The 25,244-nt window shown below is 47.9% G+C and overlaps 9 protein-coding genes across 9 annotated transcripts; 4 read left to right on the top strand and 5 right to left on the bottom strand.

Moving 5' to 3' along the window:
* Positions 1-7: 7 nt before the first annotated feature.
* On the bottom strand, positions 8-4,351 carry EV420DRAFT_1546898 (Symplekin tight junction protein C terminal-domain-containing protein). The gene is made up of 12 exons (XM_060473322.1): positions 4,036-4,351; positions 3,869-3,983; positions 3,650-3,818; positions 2,703-3,593; positions 2,219-2,652; positions 2,092-2,167; positions 1,883-2,040; positions 1,340-1,831; positions 1,011-1,290; positions 718-952; positions 560-669; positions 8-496 (listed from the first exon to the last, which is right to left on the bottom strand). The coding sequence occupies exons 1-12, from the start codon at positions 4,292-4,294 to the stop codon at positions 167-169; spliced, it is 3,549 nt and encodes a 1,182-aa protein (XP_060329996.1). The 5' UTR covers positions 4,295-4,351; the 3' UTR covers positions 8-166.
* A 16-nt stretch (positions 4,352-4,367) lies between these two features.
* EV420DRAFT_1546900 (H+-ATPase G subunit-domain-containing protein) lies at positions 4,368-5,159 on the top strand. Its single transcript, XM_060473323.1, has 4 exons — positions 4,368-4,394; positions 4,446-4,527; positions 4,575-4,675; positions 4,726-5,159. Exons 1-4 carry the CDS (start codon positions 4,392-4,394, stop codon positions 4,894-4,896), a joined length of 357 nt encoding a protein of 118 aa, XP_060329997.1. The 5' UTR covers positions 4,368-4,391; the 3' UTR covers positions 4,897-5,159.
* On the top strand, positions 5,160-8,106 carry EV420DRAFT_1546903 (P-loop containing nucleoside triphosphate hydrolase protein). Its single transcript, XM_060473324.1, has 12 exons — positions 5,160-5,519; positions 5,573-5,597; positions 5,652-6,099; positions 6,155-6,277; positions 6,328-6,452; positions 6,508-6,770; positions 6,826-6,907; positions 6,960-7,139; positions 7,187-7,470; positions 7,520-7,617; positions 7,671-7,767; positions 7,823-8,106. The coding sequence occupies exons 1-12, from the start codon at positions 5,218-5,220 to the stop codon at positions 7,932-7,934; spliced, it is 2,139 nt and encodes a 712-aa protein (XP_060329998.1). The 5' UTR covers positions 5,160-5,217; the 3' UTR covers positions 7,935-8,106.
* A 197-nt stretch (positions 8,107-8,303) lies between these two features.
* EV420DRAFT_1620928 (carboxypeptidase S) lies at positions 8,304-10,595 on the top strand (the record flags this gene model as incomplete). Its single annotated transcript, XM_060475631.1, has 13 exons — positions 8,304-8,515; positions 8,568-8,666; positions 8,715-8,818; positions 8,874-8,942; positions 8,998-9,059; positions 9,094-9,207; positions 9,257-9,332; positions 9,388-9,512; positions 9,563-9,625; positions 9,678-9,943; positions 9,993-10,300; positions 10,355-10,459; positions 10,516-10,595. 13 exons carry the CDS (start codon positions 8,304-8,306, stop codon positions 10,593-10,595), a joined length of 1,683 nt encoding a protein of 560 aa, XP_060329999.1.
* Positions 10,510-14,546, bottom strand: EV420DRAFT_474129 (uncharacterized protein). The gene is made up of 5 exons (XM_060482278.1): positions 14,169-14,546; positions 13,207-14,115; positions 12,811-13,157; positions 12,723-12,761; positions 10,510-12,666 (listed from the first exon to the last, which is right to left on the bottom strand). The coding sequence occupies exons 1-5, from the start codon at positions 14,389-14,391 to the stop codon at positions 10,696-10,698; spliced, it is 3,489 nt and encodes a 1,162-aa protein (XP_060330000.1). The 5' UTR covers positions 14,392-14,546; the 3' UTR covers positions 10,510-10,695.
* A 91-nt stretch (positions 14,547-14,637) lies between these two features.
* Positions 14,638-17,797, top strand: EV420DRAFT_1620929 (adaptin N terminal region-domain-containing protein; the record flags this gene model as incomplete). Its single annotated transcript, XM_060475632.1, has 13 exons — positions 14,638-14,659; positions 14,708-14,736; positions 14,793-15,064; positions 15,117-15,258; positions 15,308-15,481; positions 15,530-15,706; positions 15,756-15,910; positions 15,965-16,274; positions 16,328-16,543; positions 16,600-16,897; positions 16,950-17,479; positions 17,541-17,633; positions 17,690-17,797. The coding sequence occupies 13 exons, from the start codon at positions 14,638-14,640 to the stop codon at positions 17,795-17,797; spliced, it is 2,526 nt and encodes an 841-aa protein (XP_060330001.1).
* Positions 17,798-17,977: 180 nt separating this feature from the next.
* Positions 17,978-19,681, bottom strand: EV420DRAFT_474254 (thaumatin). Its single transcript, XM_060482279.1, has 11 exons — positions 19,350-19,681; positions 19,291-19,297; positions 19,189-19,238; positions 19,068-19,137; positions 18,924-19,022; positions 18,809-18,875; positions 18,662-18,754; positions 18,523-18,606; positions 18,389-18,472; positions 18,239-18,331; positions 17,978-18,177 (listed from the first exon to the last, which is right to left on the bottom strand). The coding sequence occupies exons 1-11, from the start codon at positions 19,445-19,447 to the stop codon at positions 18,158-18,160; spliced, it is 765 nt and encodes a 254-aa protein (XP_060330002.1). The 5' UTR covers positions 19,448-19,681; the 3' UTR covers positions 17,978-18,157.
* A 1,116-nt stretch (positions 19,682-20,797) lies between these two features.
* Positions 20,798-22,290, bottom strand: EV420DRAFT_1643561 (uncharacterized protein; the record flags this gene model as incomplete). Its single annotated transcript, XM_060477532.1, has 2 exons — positions 20,798-22,085; positions 22,142-22,290. The coding sequence occupies 2 exons, from the start codon at positions 22,288-22,290 to the stop codon at positions 20,798-20,800; spliced, it is 1,437 nt and encodes a 478-aa protein (XP_060330003.1).
* Positions 22,291-23,306: 1,016 nt separating this feature from the next.
* EV420DRAFT_1546923 (uncharacterized protein) lies at positions 23,307-25,141 on the bottom strand. Its single transcript, XM_060473325.1, has 6 exons — positions 24,960-25,141; positions 24,761-24,884; positions 24,411-24,712; positions 24,135-24,345; positions 23,868-24,080; positions 23,307-23,817 (listed from the first exon to the last, which is right to left on the bottom strand). Exons 2-6 carry the CDS (start codon positions 24,867-24,869, stop codon positions 23,483-23,485), a joined length of 1,170 nt encoding a protein of 389 aa, XP_060330004.1. The 5' UTR covers positions 24,870-24,884; positions 24,960-25,141; the 3' UTR covers positions 23,307-23,482.
* Positions 25,142-25,244: the final 103 nt, after the last annotated feature.

Below are 25,244 nucleotides of genomic sequence, written 5' to 3' on the forward strand. Positions count from 1 at the left end.
TCATATATAAACGGATCTCGGCGTCAACAAAATCTGCAGCTTCCATAATTCAATAATTAAGATACAATAAGTTCAATCCAGTCCTACAAATATAACTATAGCTATGGGCATACATGGCTAGCAATAAATTTACATCAGGCAGTCTGGAACTACCAACAGAATCCGGTCACGAAAGCTTCGGAGAATTGGTGTTCTCCTCCGTTTCTCCAAAAATATCCAGAAAACCTGATACTCGCGTTTTGTTCGTCGCCTTCTTCATCACATAATCACGAAGACCAGACTTCAACGTTGGTTGCTTGTCGACGAGCTCCCGTAGCTGATCTTTCGGCAATTGCAACAGTGCACCGAAACTCGCCGGTGCTATGGCTTTCGCGCACCGAATGAACCCTTCCCACAGCGGAGGATTCGTCCATATTTTCTTGGTGATTAGTCGGGACAGAAGTGTTGTCGAGACAAAGCCCACGAGTGATTTGTATGTAGTAACGGCCTGGATCACCTGTTATAAATTGTGCCTTTAAGCCCGGTTCTCTTGGTAACATGACGGGCAGGAATATCTCACTGTTCGAAGGAAAAGCACTGGCAGCACAGGTTCATCCATGATCTGCTGCATCACCACGGCAAGAATTTCCGACCGGAACACGTCGGTCATCGAGAAACAGATACCGATAGCTGGTGGAACCATTAACCAAGCGACTATAACATATATGTCGGCCTCACCTTCGATCGCGCTCTTCAGTCCTATCTCCTTTTCTGCATCATGCAGCAAGACCATGAGCTCCGCAGGCGTAAGCAATTCACTCTGTCTGACTCTAGGAAGATTTGATGTGACACTCCCAAATGTTTGCGGTGGCGTCGTTACGACAGAGCTGAAAACAGAGCGGACCAGGTTCTTGGGTTCCGCCTCTCCATTCAGTATTGAAACAATTCGTGGTAGATGTCGGATGATATCAGGCTAGGGTTGGAATAAGCGATCAGCGACAGACGGGAATAGCATAAGAGGAAAACTTTACCTTATCCATCTCTGCGATGATGGGAATAAGGAACCTGGCATCGAGATCCCGTTCATTGATCAGGGCTTTAACTAGCGCCACCAATTGCGCGCCAGGACGGCCGTTTTCAGTGAAAATAGTAAGGACGCGAAGCGCAAGGGTTTCAGCCCCTGGTGGACAGTTCCGCATCAGAGTGAGGAGTTTACCGTGATTCGATCCCAGTGAACGAATCAGGGCGGTAATAAGTTCTTGAACTGCTTCTTGCACTGTCACATCCATCTGTCCATACGCGGCAAAGATCCTTCATGTGCATCAGTATTGGGGTTAGGAACTGAATGAATAGAACTTACTCTTCCAAAAATTCAGGAACCTTGACGGACAACGCGAACAATAATTCCACGTGCTGCAGAACATGGCTCTTCTGTGCGGGTAACTCGATGCGCTCCGGAAGATACGGAGTTTGAACCAAATCCTCGGGAGGCAGCTGTCCGTCTTCCATGTTCTCATCATCCTCGTGTCCTTTTGTCTCTGCCCTTGTGCTCCCATCGACCTGCATCTCTGAAGAGTCGCCATCCGCAGGTATCTTCTTTGGCTCTTTTGAAACTTCTCTGGGGGAAATCTGAAGCTTTCGAAGCATTTGCAGCGCAAAATCCCGAACCATGGCATCCATCGGCTGACTGTTGGGTACCCATAGCTTGACCGTATTGATGGCAGCTCCTCGAATCTTCTTTTCCGGATGAGTTGTCAAGTCGAGGAGAACGTTGAGAGCATCCGAACGCATGGCAGGTCGCTGGATAACAAATCCTCGCAAAGTTGTAAAACCTACCTGCATCCTGTCTGGACTATTGAATGGTCAGCAATGTACGCCTTCCCCGAACATTTCCTCCACGAACCTGTCAGGGTCAACACATAGATCCCGAAGTAAAACAAGAACATCGGGGGGTATAGAAGGGAGATCTAAAAGAAAGCGTGAAAACGTCCGATCTTTTCCGTCCAAGACGGTTTGATAAGATGCTACTATCTGGTTTAACCAGGTCTCGTAGTTTAATCGCTGAAGATATTTCTTAGTTCAGGCGCTGTCTTCGCAAGTAAAGGTACTTACCCAGGTGGGGTCATGCTCAGACCTTATTCGATCATTGTACCACTCTTCATTCATCCACGTTGTAGCAAGCCGGATCCTAAGTGAGAAATATCAGCCTACGAAACAATGCGCCAGTCAAGGAACGTACCGAGATGGGAAGTCGGACATAATATAATCGCAGAGAGCTTGCCTCATCTGGTCCTGTCGTTCATAATAGGCATTAATGGAATCCTCGCTCTCGGACTCGGGCTCGTTCTCCATTTTCTCGTCGCCATCTTCATCCACTTCCACGGGTGGTTTTGCGACTCTTGTAATCATTCTCACCAGTAACAGCATGGTCATATCCGTCGCACCCCTTGCACTAACGATCTGCGAATCAGGGGAGACACCCGCATCCACGAAGCTTGCGCGTATTTCTTCCGCCCCTGTCCATATGCGTTGTATTGAATCGGTGACTATTGAAGTACGTTCTGAGTCACTGAATTCTCGAGGAGGAGGAAGCTTGAAATCGAGGAGTGTGAGATTTGATGTTATGGAGGCGGGAAGATTGGCGGAAGTATCAGCGATGAGAGGACCCGATAGCTGAAGTACAACGTCAGAAATGTCGCTAGCAATGAAGGGAGAACATATACCTCTTCGTTGAGTCTATCAGGCTCATATTCAATCTCATCTTGGTCAATGTCCATCTGCAGTGGATCTACGGGCTCTTCGTCTTTCACTCTGATGACAGGCGGAGGTTTCTGTAATTCGGGTAGAGGCTGGGAAGCTGGGCTGCGGCACCCTTCCTCTGGTCTATTGCTTTGTGACATATTAGATGGGGTGCGTGAGGCGGGAGGTTCGGTTGCTTGGGGTCCTGGTAAACCCCTCCGTTGACGGTACGCATCCACAAGACCAATTAAAGTTGGCTCGGTAAAGGCTTCGATGTTAGCAACAATGAGGTCGGTGATAAGGGTGGCGGGAAGGGTAGTGAAATCGAAGGAGGAGAGGACATTTGTCGACGAGGAAGAAGGGCCGGGTTCAGAATCAAGTTTGACGCGCTTAGGGTCTGTAGGACCTTCACCGTCGGGCAGCGGTCTTTTTTTGGCGTCAGTACCAGATGCTTGAGCAACTTTCCGCTTCTTCTCCTCAATAGCAGCTCTTTCCATTCGAACGGCTTGCTGGGAGATGATCTCGTTGATTTGAGCTCCATATTGCGCATTGCTCGGGTTGCGGGATATATGGATGAGAAGGATACGAACTGCCTTCTCAACACTTTTGACGCTAGAAGCAGAGAGACCTCCAAGGGCGGCCGGTGTCCATTGCTTGAGTGTACCGATAACTACAGGTGTCATGGCTGGCCGCAGTTTGGTTAGAGATGCCCAGCTGTTCAGTACCGCTGAGAGCATATCGACGTTCTGGCTTGAGAATAGAATGGTGATAACATTCTCCAAGAGTTTCTGGCCCTCGCTTTCCAGTTTGGTAACAGAGATGAACGGGTGGTCGGGTGGACAGAAAGAGATGTTTGGATCATTCTTGTTTTGTAGCTGAAGAGGGTACCTATCATCAGAGTTGAATACACAGATATAATCATCATACGCACACGAGGATCAGAAATACCGCGCGTCTGCACCAGAATAACCTTCTGCATGAATTTGACTGCTGACACCTTTACACCGTTGTTAGCTTGAGGGTTCCACACGAACTCCAGAATGCGTGTTTTGCATGTTGACAATGTATCCCATGCCGCAGGATTTGACCGGTTTGAACATCTATGGATAAAAGATAAACCGCAAGTGGAATTCTGGGGCAAGACGCGTACAGGAAACGGAATAACAGCGGGTACACCGTCGTCAAACACTGAATGACAACCTTGACGATTGCGGGTGTTCGGTCGTTGAGTAGTTGAGACAATGTATCCAATGCCTGCGATGCCACTAAGGAAATGGATATTAAAAACAAAATTTTATTCAATGCGACCTCACTAACGCTGTGTTTTTTGGTCAAGAGGTAATGTAGACCGACAAATGGCAAACTGTAGAAGGTCGAGAACCCATCTCTTCAACAGAGAATCACTGGTATTTGCGACGATTCCGATGAGGGTTCCTACAAGGATTCGAATGGGGGCTGGATGGGCTTCCAAGGATTCACGGAGGGCAGCCAAGAGGTCTGCCTGTTCCTTTGAGTTTGCAGGTACGGTCAATGCCGCCTGAAGGGTCTGCAGGGGGTCCACTGGGGTGCCCGACATCGTTCACGACGTCCTCCACGGCCGCGATGGTGATGAATTCACTTCAAGGCCTCGGCGTGACTGTGACACCTGTAACTCCTCACTTGACCACCACGAAATGGTAATTGCCAGCATTATTCTGCTCCATCCCTTGCTCAGTACTTCAATCTAGGCAGCACAACAATCTCAGGGAATCCAGACCCTTCTTGAGGCAGAGAAAGAGGCCGCCAAAATTGTACAACAAGCCCGTCAATGTGCGCCGTCACTCCTGCCGGTTCTCGTCCACACTTACGTCCCGTAGACCGTGTGCAGAAACTCAAGGATGCTCGCTCTGAAGCATCAAAGGAAATAGAGGCGTACAAGAAAGCTAAAGAAGAAGAGTTCAAGGCATTTGAAGCATCGGTCCGCGCTCCATCTCCGAGTTCCAGATCACTCCTGACACTGTTATACAGCATGCAGGGACAACGTCCAGCGTCCAAGCTTCGATAGACAGAGAAACAGACATAAAGCTGCAAGCTATCACCAATTCATTCAACTCGAACAAGGAACAGGTCGTGAAAAAGCTGCTAGACAGAGTAGTCCTCGTCAAACCCGAATTGCACCGCAATTTGAAGAAGATATAGGCGACACTATACCCCACCTGGCATTTTCATTGTACGCGCATACCACGGACTTACTTGCTCGAAAGCTATAATATTATTGATGATGAAATCTGCAATGGTATCCTTGAAAGAACACACTAGATTTCGAGAAACATCTTTATTCCACTGTATAAGAACTACTATAAGTGTACTAGAATAATATTTCCCAGTCGATTCCGCAGAGTCCTCTATTAGCAAACAGTAGACCTCGCGCTATCTGTAGATGGGATACCGTGATTACGGTGACATTCCTTGCTTGGTACTCTACAATGACCGCAGTCGCCTTCTTTGCCTCTTCCCCCCATGTCTGGTCGTCCGCGTAAGCAGCGTGGTACTCGTCGAAAGGGAGTCTTCGACCCGTCAGACAGCAAAAATGTAACATATACACGTATTGGTGTATGGGATCTCTACGAAGAGAAACCTGAAGTGCTCGCTCGCATACCATGGTCGTCGCGCTTGGAGCCCTATGTCGAGATGCTGGGCAGCATGCCATATTTCTGGCGGATGTTGAGGGATATTGGGAGCATTCGGTCGTGCTGGATTCTCCTTGGACTCAATCTCCTTATCCATATCTTGGGTGCTTTGATACCTGCAGTATCTCTCTGGTGCGTTTCAATTTTTGTGAGGACACGTAGGTATTCTGATGCGACCCTCGCAGGTATTCTGGGCAGTTGTTGAATATTGTAAGTTTGTTCGTACTATGTTCATCACTCGTGACAAGTTTTGTTCTTCCCTAGGTCCAAATCGCCATCGATGAACGAACCGTAGACAAAACGCTCCTCTTTCACGTTGCAGCTGGGAGGGTTGCGTGCTCTCTATTCTCTCGGTTGATTTCACATGCTAAACAGTACATTCATCCAACCTTGAACTCGCGAATCAAGCAATACTACTCCATTCATATGTTCCATGCAGTCGCCCGGCTTGATCTTCCAACATTTGATGATCCAGCCGTGCAGAAGCAGCTCGAACAGACTTCCGCAGTCGATTCAGGCTCTACAGTCGCTTGGGGCACCGTCAACGCCATTGTCAACATCTTCAGTACTGCGGTACAGCTTGTATCCCAGCTCGTAGTTCTAATTCGAGTCGTGCATGACCAACCAGATGGTCCTCTCATTGCCATCCTTAGTTTCGGACAAGCGCTGTTTCAAAACGAAGAACGACACGTACGACATATAAATACTAGTGGTGTGTCTTTTCATTGGCAGTGCTTCGTACTCAATACTGACAGGATGATTCTCAGTCTGGGCTGCGACAACCAAAGATGAAGATTACATTAGATCAGAGGGGCTTAAGCGTCTGATTATCAACCCGACTCATCGTAAAGAGATTGTTGCCGGTGGGATGTGGGAATATCTTCTTCAGGGTAAGATCTTCTTTATTTGAAGATTATTTCGTCCTTTCATCTGCATCCAGAATATACTACCAGCATATGGCGAGTAGGAGATGGCGGAGGCGACTTTTGGCCCCTCTACTCGTCCCAGAAAGTGCGGGGCAGCTATCTGTCGTTTCTTCAAGATCCTTTGCGTGAATTGCCTCAAGTATGGATACCATTAGTGTCATATCCCTCCGGTGCACTCAATATTCATGTTCTAGATTGCATTCACCCTCCGTGCCGTGCAAAAGCCTGCCTCTATACCACTGTCTCTCGCCTCTTTGAATCTGATCACCTCGTCGGCGTCATCTTTTACATTTACACTGTATAGTCTGTTCCGTGGGTCTTCCTCGGTAGCAGAGCGCATAGCGAGTATCCGCCAACTATACGAGGTTGGTAAGATGGAGAATCGTGTTGTGGATGGAGTGATACCATATCCTGAGAATCTCCAGACACTCAGCTCCGGAATGTCTATCGAGTTCAGGTATCTATTGTTTACTCCACGCTAATCCAACTTGGTATATCTTATGCATTCACAGAGACGTGTCTTTCAAATATCCAGGCGCAGAAACTTACGCACTCCATAAGGTATCCTTCACAATTCGGCAAGGACAGCTTTGCGTAGGTGTTGTACTTGTTTACGTTCTAACCACAGTGCTGACACCGATGAAAGGTCATTGTAGGCAAAAATGGCTCTGGCAAGAGCACGATCTTGAAATTGATTGCTCGTTTATACGACCCTCTGGAAGGCGTCATTCTCATAGACGGTCTTGATATCAGAACATTAAAATTGGCTGATCTAAGACGCGCTACCTCCGTCCTTTTCCAGGATTATACACATTTTCCACTATCGGTATTAACGTTCCTTTTTATATCGTTTCCAATCTGATTTATTTTCAGATCAAAGATAACATAGGATTTGGTGACCCTGAAGACCACACTAATGAAGACAAGATACGAAGAGCTGCAGAGCTCGGTGGCTCGGAGGAGTTCATAAACAAACTTCCAGAGGGTTTTGATACTTATTTGGAGCGGCCTGTACGTGACATGTATTCTGGCTTGCCCGAAGGTACAGACACGCTCTTTGGGAGACCGGTGAATTTTGGCAAACTTAGACGCATGGCTGGGATGAGTACCACAAATTCAACATCCCTATCAGGTGGTCAAATGCAGAGAATAGCATTGTGAGTGGTTTTGTTTTTCTTTCGATTTTGTCTAACATTTTATACACAGGTCTCGTACGTTTATGCGATCGCTCGTATCCGAACAAAGCGTGGGTCTGCTACTTTTCGACGAGCCATCCGCGAGTTTAGATCCTACGGCCGAACATTGCATGTTTCCTTTACCTTTTCGATGAGAGGTTGACAGAGGTTTGTGCTAACAGATCTGTTTGAACGATTACGCCAATTGCGGGGAAACAAGACCATGGTCTTCTCTTCTCACAGGTTCGGAAACCTGACGCGACACGCTGATCTGATATTGTAGGTGGTATTCATATCCAATACCCGCTATCTCTGATACCTTCGGTCCCTATAGATATATGGATGATTCTGCCATCATAGAGGAAGGAACTCATGCTGATCTTATTCGTAGGGACTGTGAATATGCTCGGATATGGAAACTACAGGCGGAAGCATTCCTATCTTGATTTTTACCTATTATCTGCCAGGAGACTAACTACACCCATACAATCTACATGTCTGTACCGTTCTAGTATCTATCTTTCCCTGGCTACTTAAGTTGAAATTGGGCCCCACGGCTGCCGCCCAAGTGCCGGTTATAATGCCGCCTCAGCTTGTCGCTATCTATCGGCATTTGCGATGATAGGAGCCTATAAGTTTCGGCAGTCGCTTCCTCCCCATTGACTATCATCATGCCGTCCAAAGAGCAGGGCGATGTTCTTCCCGCCCCTGTGAACACTGGAACGGGTCGCTCGAGCCAGTCGCGCCGCTATGTGCTGCTTGTACTAGTTCCTTTTCTTCTCATTTGGGGACATCTCTCATTCTCCAACAATGTCATGGAGCACGTTCAGAATTGGAAGTCGTGTGGTATCAGCCATTATCATGATGGGGTTGGTGCGAAAGACGCGTCCGCATCTTCGTGTCAGCAAGTGGAGGCTCTATACCCGTCGAAGCATTCCTCGTTCTGGAGTGAATTGGGGGATATCATTGGGACTGATGAGTTCAAGACAAAGGCGATCAGCTGGTTGTCTGGAGCAGTGCAAATCCCGTATGCTTTTCCTTCTTGTGCGAGATAGTATCGATGTGCTCACACGGTACAGCACGGAGTCATATGATAGCATGGATGATATCGGTGTTGACCCTCGATGGGAAGCGTTTGGTCCTTTCCACGATTACCTCTTGAACTCATATCCTTTGATGTGAGTATGCTTCAAGTTCCCGACTATTTTTTTGTGATACGCTTGTAGTCATGCTTCGCTTTCTCTCAAGAAAGTCAACACATGGGGCTTGCTGTACGAATGGACTGGATCTGATTCTACTTTGAAGCCCATAGTGTTGGCTGCGCATCAAGGTGTGCGCATGTCCTCCATGAGTATCCTAATATCTAATATTTATGTATCATCTAGATGTGGTTCCCGTGGATCCCAATACGGTGGACCAATGGATTCACCCTCCCTACTCAGGATACTTTGATGGCAAGTCGTAAATGCAGCGCCCGTCACATCGATATTTGAATGTATTTCTCATCAGGTGAATTGATTTGGGGAAGAGGATCGTCTGACGACAAGAGCGGTCTTATTGGCATCATGCAAGTCTTTCCATCAGCCAATGTATCCGCAAAATTAGACTGACACCAATTCGTTCAGGTCCACAATTGAAACGTTATTGGAGAAGGGCTTCAAGCCTAGTCGTACTGTCATCCTTGCCTTCGGATTTGACGAAGAAGCAAGCGGAGTATATGTAAGTGACGCTTCTTATGTGAAATCTTTGGGTACTGATTACATGATAGGGTGCCGCAGCGCTCGGGAAAGCTATGCTTGAAATATACGGGGAAAATGCCTTTGCTTTCCTCATAGACGAAGGCGGTAAGTCGGCCGGCTCGTTGGCTAAAAGCCATCCCAACTTGTGATTTTGCTTTAGGCGGATTTACAGACCAGTATGGAACAATATTCGCTACTCCGGGTATAGCAGAAAAGGGATACATCGATGTAAAGGTTGATGTAGCTTCTCCTGGTGGCCACTCCTCTATTCCACCATCCCATACGGTAATGTTCTCACTTGTCAGCCTTCTATTGATACTGATTCCCGTCTCAAGAGCATTGGCATACTTTCAGCACTTTTAGTCGAGTTTGAAGAACATCCCTATGTCTCGAAATTGGTAAGCTCTTTTCGTATCTTACATTTCTTCTGTAATCCATCTGTCTCTGTAGTCGAGAGAGGATGTCCTATACAGTACTCTTCAATGTTACACGGCACACGGCACAAAGGTACCTAAACGCCTGCGCCGCGCGATGGAACACTCGGCACATTCAGACTGGGCCTTGCGAGCACTTGAGAAGATTCTTTTCAAGGAGGCATTTTTTAAGAGCCTTGTCGAGACTACTCAAGCCATCGACTTAATAAACGGAGGCGTGAAGTCCAACGCCTTGCCTGAGCAGGCATACGCCGTTGTGAACCACCGTATCTCTACACTCAGGTACGGAACAAAGGCCTTCCTCTCTATTGATATTCACATCACTTTTCAGCTCTGTTGCTGCAACGCAAGCTCATGACACCGCAACTATCAGGAAGTTGGCCCATAAATTCAATCTGACTTTCACTGCCTTTGGTGAGAGCATCTCCGAAGCTGGTGCTCCTTCAAAAGGTAGTTTAACCCTGAGCGATGCCTTCGGTACCGCCTTGGAACCTGCACCTCGAACGCCTCTCTACGGAGACGAAGCAGTTCCTTGGAGAGTCCTGTCTGGTACAATCAAGTCCACGTACAACGCACACAGATCAATAACAGGCAACGACAATATTGCCGTTAGCCCTGGTATGTCAACCGGCAATACAGGTACTGTCTTTCTGCTGCTGTAAAGGATCTTTGGCCGTCCTGAAGGTCGTACAGATACAAAATTCTACTGGAAACTTACGCCCCATATCTTCCGTTACAACCACAAAAATTCGGGATATGGTCCAAATCGGTTAAGCGGAGTCCATACCGTCAATGAGAGTGAGTGATATTTATTACACAGAGTTGATACAGTTCTCCTGATCGCATATGCTTAGACATGAACGTCGATGCACTCCTCGAGATGATCCGTTTCTTCACCACCTTAATCTTGAATGCGGACGAGTATGATTTGTGAACATGAAGGTCGCGTAGTGTGTATGTAGCTACTTGAGTATGCCTGTAAATCCTAAACAACGACAAGGTCCGCTTTTATCTGACCATACACCTGGTGCCCACTAGCTAATGACGACTAACGCACGGCTCTCTGATCCTTCCTGCTCTTTGGGTTCTTGTTCTTTTTCTTTGGATTCGCGATGCGTTAATACCGCCTTGTATTGCTCACATGTCAAGCCTTCGTGAAATGTAACACGGCATGATGGGCAAATCCAGGCAGAACAAGTCGGGCATCGAAGCATGGCTCCCGGGATCGGGTTTTGTGCTGGGTACACTGAAGCGCAATGAGGCGTTGGGCAGTAAAAAAATTTGTCGGGACGCTCGTGAAGGTAGGCCAAGAAGGATGACTCCAGGAGGTTGTCCTGTTCCTCTTTCGGGAGAATTTGCATGAATTTCTGGTGAGGGATGAAAGCTGAACATTCAGATACATCCGAATCATCATCATCGGAGTGCACCTTGGCGACACACTTCAAGCCCGAAAATTTGGGACTTATGACAGAACGTATGAGGGTGTGCATGCAGGAGCGACAGTACAAGTGACCGCAAGGGAGGGTCACTGGATTGACAGGCGGGGCACAGCAAAGGCCGCATTGAGAATGGTCATTTCCTTCCGGAGATGATATGAGAGTTTGGAGGATCTCTTCTGCTTTTTGCTTGTTTTCCTTTGAACCACGAACAAGGAGTGTTCTATCGATCAGGTCCATATCGACTTTCGTCGCCCCGATCGCATCATATAACTGCTCCAAGCCGCCGTTCAACAAGCCATGCAAGGAACGCTGAGGAAGGGGTACACAGAACTGTTGGGAATGAACGAGCTCCAACAAATTAAGGATGTTCTGCTTAGCCTCCAGTCGCCGTTCTTTGGGACCACATACACGGACGATACGATTTAAGAAATCGAGTCCGATGTGCACGCCATGTTTCTTGTTGAGACGAGAGAGTTGTTTCTGGCAGCTGGCCAGATCAAAATAAGGATCCCATAATGCCTTCCCTTCGACAAGCAGCGGCTCGCCCAACACCATCATATCCAAACATTTTCTGGCTTGCGTGTATTCTTCTTGGTTAGGCGAAAACAGACGGAGGACGACTGTACCATCATCCCCGTCCTGGGCGAGAATTTGACAGGTTTTGTACTCATCACGTAAAGATTCAACCTCGGTTTGAATAGGCGTGAATACGCACTGATCAACATTGTGACGAATGAGGAAGGTGTGTTTGACCCCTAGGCAGCCCAGGCCACTCAGGGAAGCATTCACTTTCCCGTTGAGCGCTCCCACTGCTTTGGCTGCAGCACAAGCCGTTACAAAATGAGCAAATCCCGTCGTCATCGAGTCCGGACCATCATAAGCGACGACCTCGACGTTATCCACCTCCCCGAAGCATGTAAGCTCCTCCTGAAGGCGCTGTACGGGGTCTCCGGCGAAGGACGGTGGACCTATATGGATGGACAATTCTGGGTGTACTTCCAAGGAGTGTTTGAGCGTAACAGAGTCAACCTCAGTCGGAAGACCATGTATTTGAACAGAAAAAGAGTTCTTCTGGTTCTTTTTCGGGCGGTTGAACTCTGCCTTGATTGCTTTACCCTGGAACGACAATTTGTTCAACCTGTCCACCTCGCTCTTTGCCTCCGTAATCGAGTCATAGAAAAACCATGCGGTGCAATGGGGTGTGGTCCACGTCAATTTGACTGTCCTGCTTACTCTGGCAAATTCATAGAGTCGAACATTGGTTTCGTCGACTGTAGCCGTCAATGTAATGGATTGGTATTCGGTGCCGTTGAGACTTTGAGCGGCCAGCGCAGCTGCCCAGCACTCCTCGAATTTGATCCGTGCAGTGCTGTCTGCGGGTTCGAGTCCAATTTCGACAGGAGTACCATAGGACTGGACCATCTCAGCGATGGAGTCATCGTATACATCCGGAGGAAGGTTGGAAAGCAGGAGTGTGGAAGTATTAAAGGGCGTGGTGACAGAGTCCGGGATGGCACCAGGCCCGTACTTGACCACGCAGTTGAAAAGATTGACTACGGGGGGTTCCTAGTAGGGAAAGCGTGGTGAAATGGCTAGAGTTAATGGGAAGACAAGGACCCTACCAGATCATAGTGCTCATCCACGCCCGCAGAAGTAGTGTCCTATACACCGATTACAGTCATTCGCCTACAAGAGTAATGGAAAACCTACCTGATCGCCTTCTTGGACCCCATCTACACTCAAAGCTTCATCTTCGGGTTGTTTATGGTGATCATCTTGGGCTACTGCATCTACAGGATCATCCCATGACGCTCCTCCTGGATTATCCCAAGACGCTCCTCCTGGATCATCCCAGCTCGACGCTTTCCAAGCATCATCTTCCTGCTCCTCTCCCCATCCGTGCGGCACCTCGGGTGCTTCAGCACCTTCAGCTTCAGAGGGGTCGCTATCGTGACTGTAGAAACATTTATCGCCATAAGAACAGCTTTTGCCATATCGGCATGGTTTAGATGATCGAGTTTGGTCGCTAGATGTGTTTCCCCGGTCCTCTGCATTGCCTATGAATTTATGCTTAGGACAGACAGGATATTGCCTGCTAAAACTTACCGGTCTGATAGCTCTGTGAAGAGTGTTCATTACCCCACCCATCGCCAGCAAACTCTGACGAATGGCTACGGCCTGCCGACGCGGAGGTCGAGGCGTCTTCATGAGAAAACGTGCAACTGTTTCCATTCTTGCACCCTGCAGGGGACAAGTAGTATTTGCAGACGTTATTTCGAGTTCTAAACCCTGTATCATGCTCACTATCGCGAGGAGGACCTTCGTGTCGATAGGGACATTGCCGGCCATTCCGACACTTGCCCTCCGAATAGAAGGAGCATACTGGGGCCGCAGGTCCGGGTGCTGGTATCGCGTCAGAGTCTGGAGGACCTTGCATCTCTTGTTGCAGGAGGTGGCATTCCTCTAGTAACAAGGCATGTCGAAGTACACACGATGAATCTGGACAAGACCCTCTAATCGCAAAGCGATTGCATAGCGGTGTCGGACGGTTTGGATTAGCTAGAAGAAGATGATACTGATGATCTGTGAGGAAGTGAGGAAGACGACAGGTCAGAATTGTGCATGATCTTTGCATAGCATACATCAAGCAAGGTAGGCTCTCATGCTGCTTTGAGGGGGAATGAACTGCGGGACCATCAAGAGTCGCATCAGATGATAAGAGTATCGGAGAGTGGTTGAAAGGGGAGGGAAGAGAAGACAGTGTATTAGGTGCTTGGATCTCTTCAGGTGTTTTATCGCCATGCTCCTTGCTAGGTGGCGAGGCAGAAACGAGAGTTTCCAAAGAGGAAGATTCAGAAGGGTACTGGTCTCTGGGCGGCAGATCAGAGCTTTCTACTCCAGCGTCGACTTCAGGCGGCAGGGGTGGGGAATTTCTCGATGATCCAGCATCTGCAGCCTCAGCCTCAGCCGGAGGAAACTCTATTTCAGCATCTGCTTCTACAGATACTGAAGCACCTATCTGCATGCTTAACAATCTGGATCACTCCGAAGGACGTTTCTTCACATACCTCGTATCGATGGCGACTCTTGTGGGTGTTCAGTACGGTACGCCGGAGACCCCTTGGTATGGAGATTGATACACTTGTCACCGTATCGACATTTTCCTGAAATGAAGTGAGGACATGTTACCGGTGGTGCGGCCTTCGCAGCAGAGAGATTATGTGAGAACAAGCAACTCGACCCTTTCGTACACGCCCCGCGTTGAAAGTACTTGCAGAGGGTTAGTGACATCTCGACCGGGCATTACAGATTAACAAGAGCTTGGACAATCGGTGAATCCGACACGCAATTTCATGCACTTTCACGCGTGAGATTGGGGGTAGGAAGCAAAGATTGCATCAAAAGAGCCCAGGAAGGCAAAAGAAAGCCTCATTGTAAGTGACAAGGTAACGTGTGACGTAAGCAGAAGAGGTTGTCACAGAAATCACACGTCGCTTGTACAGGCACATATTGAGAACAGCGCCGCGCAGGGTTATAATGGTCTACCACAATCTCAAAGGTACGATTGTCCTCAGATTCTGCATTTCTTGTCTGACTTTGATACCAGCCCTCATCAAGGGTATTCGGTCGTGCAAGGTACGCAACATTAATGCAATCGACCCGAGCTATAACAAGCGACATCGTTTCGTTAGACCGTGGCCGACGAGAGGGCTCTGATTCAGCAAGAGTCTGCAGCGATTCGCGCGTCCTTTCGTGATGAGGACTCGTATGCTCGACACAACAATATCGCCAAACTCCTCTACATCCATATGCTAGGCTCGCCGGCACATTTTGGACAAATAGAATGCCTCAAGCTTGTAGCAAGCCCTCGTTTTGCGGATAAACGTCTTGGATATCTTGGGATCATGCTGCTACTGGATGAGAAGCAGGAGGTATTAACGTTGGTGACGAATTCTCTCAAGAAGTGCGCAGTGCTTTTTCCTCATGGTCAATTTCAGACACTAATGTCTTTACAGTGATATGGCCCATTCCAATATGTATGCTGTCGGGCTGGCACTGTGCACTTTTGCCAATATTGCTTCCGAAGAGATGTCGCGCGATCTGGCCAATGAGATAGAAAAACTTTTGGGTTCCAGTAACACGTACATACGCAAGAAGGCGAGTGCAAATACAAGCTCTCTATTCCACCAACTAACATGTAGGAAAGGCGGCACTTTGTGCTTTGAGAGTCATCAAGAAGGTCCCTGACCTAACCGATCATTTCGTCTCCAAAGCTAAGAACCTCCTGACCGACCGAAATCATGGTGTCCTGCTTTCATCAATAACTCTGATAACTGAAATGTGTCAAACTGATCCCTCGGTTCTCAACGAATTCCGAAATGTTCGTATACATACATCGTGACTTGGAGTATCTAACAGCCTCCCGTAGGCTGTCCCAATTCTGGTTCGAACCCTCAAGTCACTAGTCACAACAGGCTACAGTCCCGAGCATGATGTGTCTGGAATCGCGGACCCTTTTCTTCAAGTTAAAATACTGCGTTTATTGCGTCTCCTAGGCAAAGGTGACGAGCATGCAAGTGATACAATGAACGATATACTGGCGCAGGTAAATGCATATGCATCCTTATTGATGCTTTCCCTCACCCCAACTATAGGTCGCCACAAACACAGATTCCACGAAGAACGTCGGAAATTCTATACTCTACGAAACTGTCCTAACAGTCTTGGAGATTGAGGCTGATACGGGATTGCGCGTTATGGCCATTAATATTCTAGGGAAGTTCTTGAGTAATCGAGATAACAACATTCGGTGCGTGTCCTTGTCCTGCATCAATAATCAGAGACTTGACTGGTTAGAATATAGTTACGTTGCTCTCAACACATTGAATAAGGTAGTGTCAATGGATACCAACGCTGTTCAACGACATCGAAACATTATCCTTGACTGCCTACGTGACGCTGATATCTCTATTCGTCGTCGCGCATTAGAACTATCATATGCTCTCATTAACGAACAAAATGTTCGAGTACTAGTCAGAGAGCTGTCGGCGTTTTTAGAAATTGCGGATGACGAGTTCAAGATCGGGATGACAACACAGATATGCCTAGCTGCAGAGAGATTTGCTCCGAGTAAAAGATGGCATATTGATACCGTTTTGCGTGTGCTCAAGCTCGTCAGTGACTCTTTCTTTGTATCATTCACATGCACATTCTTACATATGTGCAGGCTGGCAACTTCATACGCGAGGAAGTCTTGTCGGCATTTATCAGATTGGTGGCGCACACACCAGAACTTCAAGCCTACACGGCATCGCGATTGTACAGGGCTCTGAGAGACGATATATCTCAGGAATCACTGACACTTGCTGCTACTTGGATCATTGGAGAGTACAGTGAGATTATAATAGAAGGCGGTCTTGTTGACGATGATGTGACGAAGCAGGTTTGTCTGCTGTCACTCTTCATTTACAGATCCTGTCCTCATCATATCTCATACAGGTCACAGACAAAGAACTTGTGGATTTGTTGTTGTCTATTCTTGACTCACCATATGCTAACTATCTGACACGACAATACGTCCTTTCCGCCATAACCAAAATGGCGGCGCGACCTACGACCTCTGCCGTGCAGCAAGAACGTATATCTGAAGTTCTAACACAATATACGACAAGCCCAGAGCTTGAGCTGCAGCAGCGTGCAGTAGAGTTTGCCAGCTTGTTCAATCTTGGCGAGCTGAGAGAAGGTGTGCTAGAAAGAATGCCTCCTCCAGAGCTCAAGGCTACCGTCATGGGAGTCGGTTAGTGCCAAATTTTCGCGGTGTGTCATCCGGTGATGTAACCATATTTTAGTGAGCGAAAACAAGCCCGTTGGGTCGACGGAGTCGCGGAACCTTCTAGGAGATGAGCCAGTATCCCCCGTCAACGGATCATCCGCGTCGTCTGCGCCTAATGATCAGCAGCTCATTGCTGAGATCTTTGGTTCATCGGGCGGAAGTTCCATGCCTTCAACAAGCTCGTCAGTTAAGCCTTCTTCACAGCGAACGACTATAGATGATATTCTTGGACTATTCGGTCCGAGCAACGGCACGACGACCTCAACGCCTACTATACCATCCGTTTCGCCTTCTCTAGGCCTTGTCTCCACTCCCTCCCTGTTTGATAGCCCTGCATCGCCACCACCTCAGGCCCCGGCCCCTCATCCACAACCCGCTACGTCTCATCTCACCTCGTACACTGCGTACGATAGGAACGAGCTCAAAATTACACTAACGCCCCAAACATCTCCGACGAGACCTGGAGTGGTCCTCATACTTGCGCGATTCCAGGTAACGAGTGGCAATGCAGTGACCGGTCTCACATTCCAGGCTGCCGTTCCGAAAGTAAGTCTCTTAAGTCAGGGTCATCACCGCCGCATGGCTCACATTTTTCGTCGTCCATCAGTCACAACAGCTGCAAATGCAACCGATGTCCAGTCCAAACGTGAATCCCGGTTCAACAGAAACCCAGCAAATGCGCGTGATATCCCCACCTGGTGTACGTCAAATTCCATTAGCGTGAATTCATACATCGATGTTGATCAATTTCCAAAGGCCAATGTACGGCTACGCCTGCGTATCTCATACACTCTTGCTGGCCGCCCCGTGCAAGACCAGGTTGACTTTTCTGGGTTCCCGCCGGGTTTGACAGGTGGATCATAGTATACTATCCGCATATTTTATACGACCGCCAGTTTTTCGCCCGGGCCTTATTCAATGGAGACGGACATTTGTTTTTACAGTAGTGCTTAGGAATGGCTTTAACGACTCACTAGACTAAGTTTCACTGTCTTCCGGACTGATAGGTCTGAAATCAATGGCTGGTATGGATTTATTTGATCAGGATTTATTACTATTTTCCTCCAAAGTCCTAAACCCTCGTCCTATTCGCTATGGGGAAATAAGGATGGGTATGTATATTCGTTGATGGATAAAACAGCAGATAGATATAACGAGCGAAGGAAATTTAGAAGATTGAAACGTTCATATATCAGCAGGTTCTGGCATACCCATACCTCTTCTTTAAGGACAGAAGGTGAGCACTAATCGCGTGAAAAGCTGCTGTTAGTTGCTACCATCCGATAATTTGGTTTAAACACGAACCGTAGTTGGCCGCAAGGGTACTTCCACACGTCCACAATGCGGTGCCGCTGCTCTCGTCGTAGGCATAGACATAGGAATCGGGGCAGCCATCCTCTGTTCATAGGAACAGCATTTAATTCTTGCTTTCTAGGAGTAAGAGACGAAGCTTACTGAAGTAACTGTAGTATTCAACACCACTGCTCGGGCAAGTGGCTGCAGTGCTATGGCTGCCGCTGCAACAGTTGCCGGAATCAGCTGGGGAGTGCATCAGTACCCGTCCCTTTACTTGCAGACGCGTTCCTTACCTTGGTTGCCATCAAGATTGGCAAAACATGCGCTCTTGCAACCGACTGTGGTCCCAGACGACGTTAAGGCGAGTTCAGATGGGCCTGGATCAGCGAGTGGTTATTTTTTTAGAACGGGGAGAAGAAGCAGGTAACGTACAGTTGGTATTGAGGTTGGTGGGGCAGCTCGCGGTGGAGCACCCAGCATTGTTAGTGATAGCCATTGGAATATTGAACCCGTCGACAAGAGACACTGAAATACTCGTAAACTGGAAGTCGTGCATTGGAATGAGAGAAGACGACTCACCATCGTACCAGTCTTCGCTGTTAGATCCTCCAAGAGTCCACTCAGCAACGGAAGCGGGAGGAACACCCTAATTTCTTCGTGAGCTCAAACATTTCAATATTTTCAAAGAGCTTACGGTTCCGGTAGCCGAGTCACATTCCAGTCCACCGTTACATCCACCAGTGGCACAGGAAGTAGGTCCAGGGTTGGTAGAGAAGTCACAATCCGTACGGCCCTAGGTAACGTTAGGGAGATTCAAATGAGGAAAGAAGTGCTGTACCCAAATCCGACCGGCTGTCCAATTATCCGGGACGGAGAATGACACTGAACTTCCAGCTGCTGCTTCCCAACTTCAAACCCCACAATCAGACCATGGCGCATCAGATATAAAGGGAACAAACCCGGTGACCTGGTCGGGTACAGAAGTACCAACATTGAGGTCGGTGTAAATCTACCACGAGTTTAGTGCGAACAGATGTAGGGATACATAGCGGTGGCCTTACCGCTGGCCTGGAGAACCCGTGTTAGGTTATTTCGAGGACATCGAGCGTGGTGCACGTACCAGATAGTGTAGGCGCAGTTGTTGGTGACAGTGAAAGTACGCGTTGCGTAGGTGGAAGAGGCAACAGCGAGAGTGACAAATACAGCGAGTCCCTTCATGGCGTAAACTTTGGAATCTGTCGAAGTCTAGTGAAACGAGTGCAGTTACGACTATCTGATATCGAAGAGACGTTGGAGATATAGGAAAGCAGGGAACGAGAGTCTTTTTATACCCTGAATATATAATTGCAAGTATTTCGAGCATATGGTTGCAACAGATTGTTATGAGAGGGGCCCCTTGATTTCAAGTTTGTACGGCCTCGGTGCTGTCCACTTGTTAAGTTCGTCTCCCGCAGTATGATTGTGGTGGATCAGGCGAGCTTGTATTCGCGTTTCAGTGAATAGACGCGAGGTTCCCTAAACACGTGTGTGCTCTGTTGCACATGAAGGAGGAGCGACCCATACTGTCGGAGGATATGCTAACATCTTGACAAGGAGTGTTTATGAGTTCGGTATCCAACTAGCAACTAGAAACACAGTTTAGTTAAGATTACGCGGAACGCGATGTTTTCTCTAGCAGCTTGAGTCGTTAAATTGCCACATAGAACACCAAGAAAAGAGACACCTTGTAGATGTTACAGACGCTGCATCTTAACAGCTACGTTTTATTGCACAGGTCAACGGTCAGTATGCTTTATGAAACCGCGGGAGCGTTGAATAGCAACGACTCACCGTGTTGATCGCTGGGTGATCGCAGCAGGTAACAGCATGGCTAAAACAGGCTAACTTGTCCGAACCTGGCAATTGAAAGCAAATCGATTCAGGCTGTCATTGCACATCACAGTTCAAATTCCAGCTCAAATCAAGTAGGTGCTTATTGACAAAATACCTGACCGTGTCCGTGGTTATAATGCATGTGTTGTATGATATGATGCCAACTTTGACCATCGTATCTCTTTCGAGCTCTTTCGATTACCGTGTTTCCAGCGTCGTTGATATGTACTCAGAAGCAAGGCATATTATGGGTTGTATTTCGGAGAAATATGCTGCGGTATTATGACCCTGTTCTCTCATGGTTGCTCATTCTTACTTCGTAGCTGTTGAAAACACATGAATTCACTGGTGATTGCCATAGACTAGGCGGGTGAATCGAAATCCTACAAAATAAATATTGTCTTGGATATCATATGCATGGCGACGACCTTCCTATGCGAAAGGGTACTCGAGCAAATTTGAGCAAGTCTATATATCCAGGGCTGTACGTCTATAGTCTACGGGGTATATGTCTAGGATGCTATTAGTGTATTATGCAATGTCATAAATGTATAAAATGTCTTGGTATGAAGCTCGAAGCTTGAAGTCTAGCAAGTCTATGGTAGATAATTCTAAAACCCAAAATGAAAAGAAGTGCATTATCCATATAGTTAACCCAAGATGAAGCAAAATCTACCATATCATAAGGAATGATAATTAGGATATTACCACCATTTGGGGCGCATGCTGGAGGAGCGCATCCATCTGGTAATCAATCACCTTCACTCCCTTGACGACAAGTTGGCGAGGGCGGCAAGTGGAACGCGCCACCAAGCCAATAACGGGATCCAGATCAACGACTTGTTGATCCGAGCCGAGGTCCGCGGGGCGGAAGACTAGGATATCCAACCTGGGAAGGATAAGCGCGTCAAGAAGCGGCCGAACACTAAAATCTCCTGTCAATACGACTTCTAGGGTTCTCATATCGGAAGCAACTGGGGAATAGGTTGGCGAGGGCCCAGTAACAACCGTAAGTCGGTCAACGTTTTCTGCTGTCGCAATCAAACGTGCCACCGATACGCTGTCCTGAATGCCTTCACCAAGGGTGATAGCCTCAAGCTGCGAGAAGGGTAACGGGTGCTGGTGGACCTTGACTATCTGTGTGCCCGACCCCGATATGTGTACTTCCCGGAGCTTCGACGCTCCCATGAATGTGTTGCATCTGAACTCGCGACTGTAGCTGTTTGCGGGGTAATCTATGGCCAAAAGTTCGAGACTGGGAAGAGATACGCCGGGTCGGTTAAGAATCTCGTAGAATTTAGCAACGCCCGCAGTTGAGAGGCGGACGCGTACATCCCTCCAGCGGTGAGCGTGGTGAGCAAGCTGAACGATGAATGGGTAATGGGCATGGGGAATGTAGTTTTCGGAAGAGATACGGATCGTCAGCAGCTCATTTCCCGCCAGTTCGAGGTGCCTTCGAATTAGCGCCTCAGAGACGATGAGATCGTGCTGTGTATGTCTGCCAAGAGAGATGGATATAAAAGACCACAGCCGTGGCATGGAAGTCGCGATATCGCACCATCGAGAACAGACGAGGCTGATGCGGTGCACGGAGAGTGCTTCGCGGAAAGATGGCGTGGTACAGGCCACATCCAGATCTACAGCACACTCGAAAATGATCTCCAAGATCTCGGTGGGCATACTTCGAATGGGCGAAAGGAATGACTCTTTCTGCTGAATGAAGGTTTCCATAGCGGCTCTCTCTGCGTCCAGCTTGGACATGATCTGCGCCAACCTCATCAGTTCATTTTCATACCGCAAAACCTCGACTCTGGCATTTGAAATCTCGCGGCGATACTCGATTTCCTCTGGAGCAGCTAGGACGTTGCTTGTCCATCGGTACTGCTGCGAAAATGCATTACACGGAATCGGCATCCACGCAGTGCTGCAGAACTCCGTTCCACAGTTGTGGCACAGCTTAGTAGCTTGACGGATCGCTGCCATGCTATAAAGGATGGCCAGATCAGAGAACGTTCCATCGTCACAAAGCAAACAACTCACTTGTCAGGTTTAAGATAGTGAAAACACTCCGAAGGATGCGCTAAATATGCACATCGGTCGTCTTTATACAACTCGGACCCCGCAGTATTCGAGAGCGAAGCGAAAAGATGCCCTCCAAACGCCATCGGTGGAAGATTTGTAGAGGTCATGATAACTATTGGTTAAGCCATGCGGGTGAAATCGGACCGAGGCGGATACTAGATGATCCCTCAATGTCGCGACGTTGCGATTTGTCGTCAGCCGTAAAACAAAGGGGTACAAAAAGCTTGAAACAATCTTCCGCCCGGAGTTTACCCTCATCAACCATGATTGTCTGGACAATTAAGGCGAAGATGAGATGCGAAGACTCTGCGGTGAGACCTAGACGTGACTAACGATACTCGTGGCCGCCAACGTGCAATGCTTCGACGCGACATGTGTATGTTCTTCGGGGTCGGATACATGAATGGGGGGCGTTCATCGCAAAATATTTAACCTGTAGTCTAGAACTTAATGTTGCAGGCGCCCTCGCGTTGCCAACCACTTGGTGGAGGTAAAGATATGGATGACAGGCCTCCGGAAGTTATGTCATCGGAAGTAAACTTTCATCTATAATATAAACAATCCATTAGAACAAGTGAGAATGAGAGGTAAACTTTCTGAGCCTTGTCATAACAGAAACTGCAAATGTTAACGAGTTTGTGAGACAGCACGACAATTTCGATTTCGAAGACTTGGTTGATTCAGTTGAAGTCTAGTCGTAGAAAACTCTGATAAGCTGATCCGGCGGCGCATCTTCGCGTGGTTGGTTGCGGCAAAGATCGGGCCGGATCCATCCTTTCCAATCACAACGAACTGGACCTTCAAACCGTGGGCAGGTTGTTGTATCGCGACAAATGCCTATTATTCGAGATAATGGAGGTAAGCGCCTATCAGACGAGCTAACAGTGACGTTGCGGTCTAGAGCATCTCAGCCGAGCCAACTTTGTAAACCCGAAAGAAAGAACTTGACGGTCCAAGGACTGTTCAGGAATCAAAAAACTGTACAACGAAGGAAATATTATCATCCACAAGCACAGATTCATTGCACTATTTTTCATTCGAAGTTTCCCAGTGGGACCACTAGGGTTAATCACAAGCTCTGACTTGCAGCCTTTGTCGTCCGGTGTCACAGTATATAAGTTGGTCGAACGCATTATTTAAAAAGTGTATATTTAGTGTACATGGGATTACGTTTTCTTCCAACACCGCTGAACGGTCACCGCAATCCGCAGTAACTTCAGCCTGCAGCCATGTTACATTTGAAATTTGAAGCTGAAAAACAGACGCGAGCACCGGGTGTCTCGCACTCCTCATCAGAACCTACACGTAGTAGTCCACCTTCCGCCCTAGAACTTGCTCTTGTACTCTCCCTTCGCCGGGCTTCTTGTGTTCGGTGTATTTTTCATGACCGGTCCGTTTAATTCGTTCGGCCAGCCACTCGGCTTGAGTGGGCGCTCGCTCCCCCGCGTCGATACGGTCTTGGAAAGCATGCACCCCATCACGCTTGACAATCGGCGACTCGTAAAGAGGATCAAGCACAAGATCTCCACGTGCCCGGGCAAAATGAATAAGGATTAGGCGAGTAATGTCGGACTGATCAGCGGGGGGTCGGATGACACGGTGTCGTGTTGCTTTCAAGACACCGCCTGTCAAAACTAGAACAAAGTCAGGAAGTGTGATGTGGACAACCGAAAGTAACACTTACAGTCCAGTGCATCCGCAACGTTTACCACGACAGCGCTGTCGCGATGTTGAACCCATTTCCATTCGTTATTAGGTGTCAGAATGTGAAGAGCGGCTATAGGTTGAGAGAATAGCAATGAGATGGTGTTGTAATCCGTGTGGCCCTTGCTCCATATGTTTTTGGTCTTCTCCTCGTCTTCTTGGCTTCTGGGATGGTAGCCCATGTATCGCTGGCCTATAGATCGTTATAAACACGGCTGACACTCATTTCCATGGGAATTGAACTGACATGAATCACCAATGACACCGTCTTGACTGTGAAGCTTCCAAAGGGCATCTGGAGGAAGCTCTAGGACAAGCGAAATGATCTCTAGTATCTTGCGGACTATGTGGTTGTACGTATAGTCGGCAGATGCTTGAATCTCTGGGAGAAAGGGCCGTAAAGAGGGTGGATGTTGATCGATATTGCCATCGAATGACGGACTTTCGAAGTTGTAGTGCTAGGCAATGTGAATAATGTTTGCTTGTCGTTCGATAAACATAATCGGGCAAGGTGTTTACTTACTTCAATATTGTCCACGACGCCTTCGCGTGACCAAATTCCCTTCGGCTTGTGGCCGCGATATGAGCCTTCGGACAGCTTGGCGGTATACCCGACCTTCTCTTCATCAGCAATGCCTTTGATTATGTGTTGGGTTATGGCAAGTTGACGTTCAATGGTTTCTTGCGTGACGCCGGTACCGACGACGTAGAGAAATCCATCGACAGAGAGGGCATGTTTAGATCTAGATATAAGGCTTTCACGAACAGACGGATCGTTGGAATCGAGGTCATTTAAGTCGATAGTTTCCAGTGAAACCCAATCCACTACAAGCAGCCTTCAGTAGCGCATTATAATACGATTGAAAAGCTTACAAGGCTCTTTGGTTGTCGCTGGCACTTTCCATGCGGGTAAAGCTTGGCTGCCTTGAATTTCTGGAGCAAACGCATCATGTGCAGGTGACAAAACAACAGCAGTGGCCATGATGTACGATGATAGCTAGGTATCAAAGTAAACGCCCTTATGTGTTAGTATCGCAATTCTTAAGATAGAACGAGAAGACGGCCTGCTAACTTATCTATGGCGTTCCATGCCATCATCGTTGCGCAACATGAATGTCGGTCCTATCGCCTTACTCGGTGACACAGTAGCATTTACATGGAGAGATGTATGAGCAGGTTTAGTACCAATTAAAGACGAAAAATCATAAAATGTGTTGAATCCTGGTCGCGATAGGTTGAGGTTCGAAATGAAACGTTTTCTGTAGTTCGATCGGCATAGATCGGCAGCTGAAGTACTCCGGCCCGGGCCTCCGCAGGACTGAGTGACCTCTCGAAGTTCGTGATTTGCTCTCAGACT

This window comes from Desarmillaria tabescens (genome assembly GCF_030435595.1).
Source record: "Desarmillaria tabescens strain CCBAS 213 chromosome Unknown EV420scaffold_20, whole genome shotgun sequence".
Taxonomy (NCBI): Eukaryota; Fungi; Basidiomycota; class Agaricomycetes; order Agaricales; family Physalacriaceae; genus Desarmillaria; species Desarmillaria tabescens.

What these genes read in the sequence shown, in the direction of transcription:
- EV420DRAFT_1546903 (XM_060473324.1), top strand. Translation starts at nt 5,218, where the DNA reads ATGTCTGGTCGTCCGCGTAAGCAGCGTGGTACTCGTCGAAAGGGAGTC. An exon ending in ATACCTGCAGTATCTCTCTG is followed by an intron (nt 5,520 to 5,572) that starts GTGCGTTTCAAT and finishes CGACCCTCGCAG; the next exon opens with GTATTCTGGGCAGTTGTTGA. An exon ending in CTTTGCGTGAATTGCCTCAA is followed by an intron (nt 6,453 to 6,507) that starts GTATGGATACCA and finishes TTCATGTTCTAG; the next exon opens with ATTGCATTCACCCTCCGTGC.
- EV420DRAFT_1546900 (XM_060473323.1), top strand. An exon ending in TGTACAACAAGCCCGTCAAT is followed by an intron (nt 4,528 to 4,574) that starts GTGCGCCGTCAC and finishes TACGTCCCGTAG; the next exon opens with ACCGTGTGCAGAAACTCAAG. An exon ending in TCAAGGCATTTGAAGCATCG is followed by an intron (nt 4,676 to 4,725) that starts GTCCGCGCTCCA and finishes ACTGTTATACAG; the next exon opens with CATGCAGGGACAACGTCCAG.
- EV420DRAFT_474254 (XM_060482279.1), bottom strand. Translation starts at nt 19,447, where the DNA reads ATGAAGGGACTCGCTGTATTTGTCACTCTCGCTGTTGCCTCTTCCACC. An exon ending in GGACAGCCGGTCGGATTTGG is followed by an intron (nt 19,023 to 19,067) that starts GTACAGCACTTC and finishes AACGTTACCTAG; the next exon opens with GGCCGTACGGATTGTGACTT. An exon ending in GTGACTCGGCTACCGGAACC is followed by an intron (nt 18,876 to 18,923) that starts GTAAGCTCTTTG and finishes CGAAGAAATTAG; the next exon opens with GGTGTTCCTCCCGCTTCCGT.
- EV420DRAFT_474129 (XM_060482278.1), bottom strand. Translation starts at nt 14,391, where the DNA reads ATGTCACTAACCCTCTGCAAGTACTTTCAACGCGGGGCGTGTACGAAA. An exon ending in AGAGTCGCCATCGATACGAG is followed by an intron (nt 14,116 to 14,168) that starts GTATGTGAAGAA and finishes GCATGCAGATAG; the next exon opens with GTGCTTCAGTATCTGTAGAA. An exon ending in TTCACAGAGCTATCAGACCG is followed by an intron (nt 13,158 to 13,206) that starts GTAAGTTTTAGC and finishes ATAAATTCATAG; the next exon opens with GCAATGCAGAGGACCGGGGA.
- EV420DRAFT_1546898 (XM_060473322.1), bottom strand. Translation starts at nt 4,294, where the DNA reads ATGTCGGGCACCCCAGTGGACCCCCTGCAGACCCTTCAGGCGGCATTG. An exon ending in GCGGTATTTCTGATCCTCGT is followed by an intron (nt 3,594 to 3,649) that starts GTGCGTATGATG and finishes TACCCTCTTCAG; the next exon opens with CTACAAAACAAGAATGATCC. An exon ending in ATGTCCGACTTCCCATCTCG is followed by an intron (nt 2,168 to 2,218) that starts GTACGTTCCTTG and finishes TTTCTCACTTAG; the next exon opens with GATCCGGCTTGCTACAACGT.
- EV420DRAFT_1546923 (XM_060473325.1), bottom strand. Translation starts at nt 24,869, where the DNA reads ATGGCCACTGCTGTTGTTTTGTCACCTGCACATGATGCGTTTGCTCCA. An exon ending in GCGTCGTGGACAATATTGAA is followed by an intron (nt 24,346 to 24,410) that starts GTAAGTAAACAC and finishes CACATTGCCTAG; the next exon opens with CACTACAACTTCGAAAGTCC. An exon ending in CGTTGCGGATGCACTGGACT is followed by an intron (nt 23,818 to 23,867) that starts GTAAGTGTTACT and finishes ACTTTGTTCTAG; the next exon opens with TTTTGACAGGCGGTGTCTTG.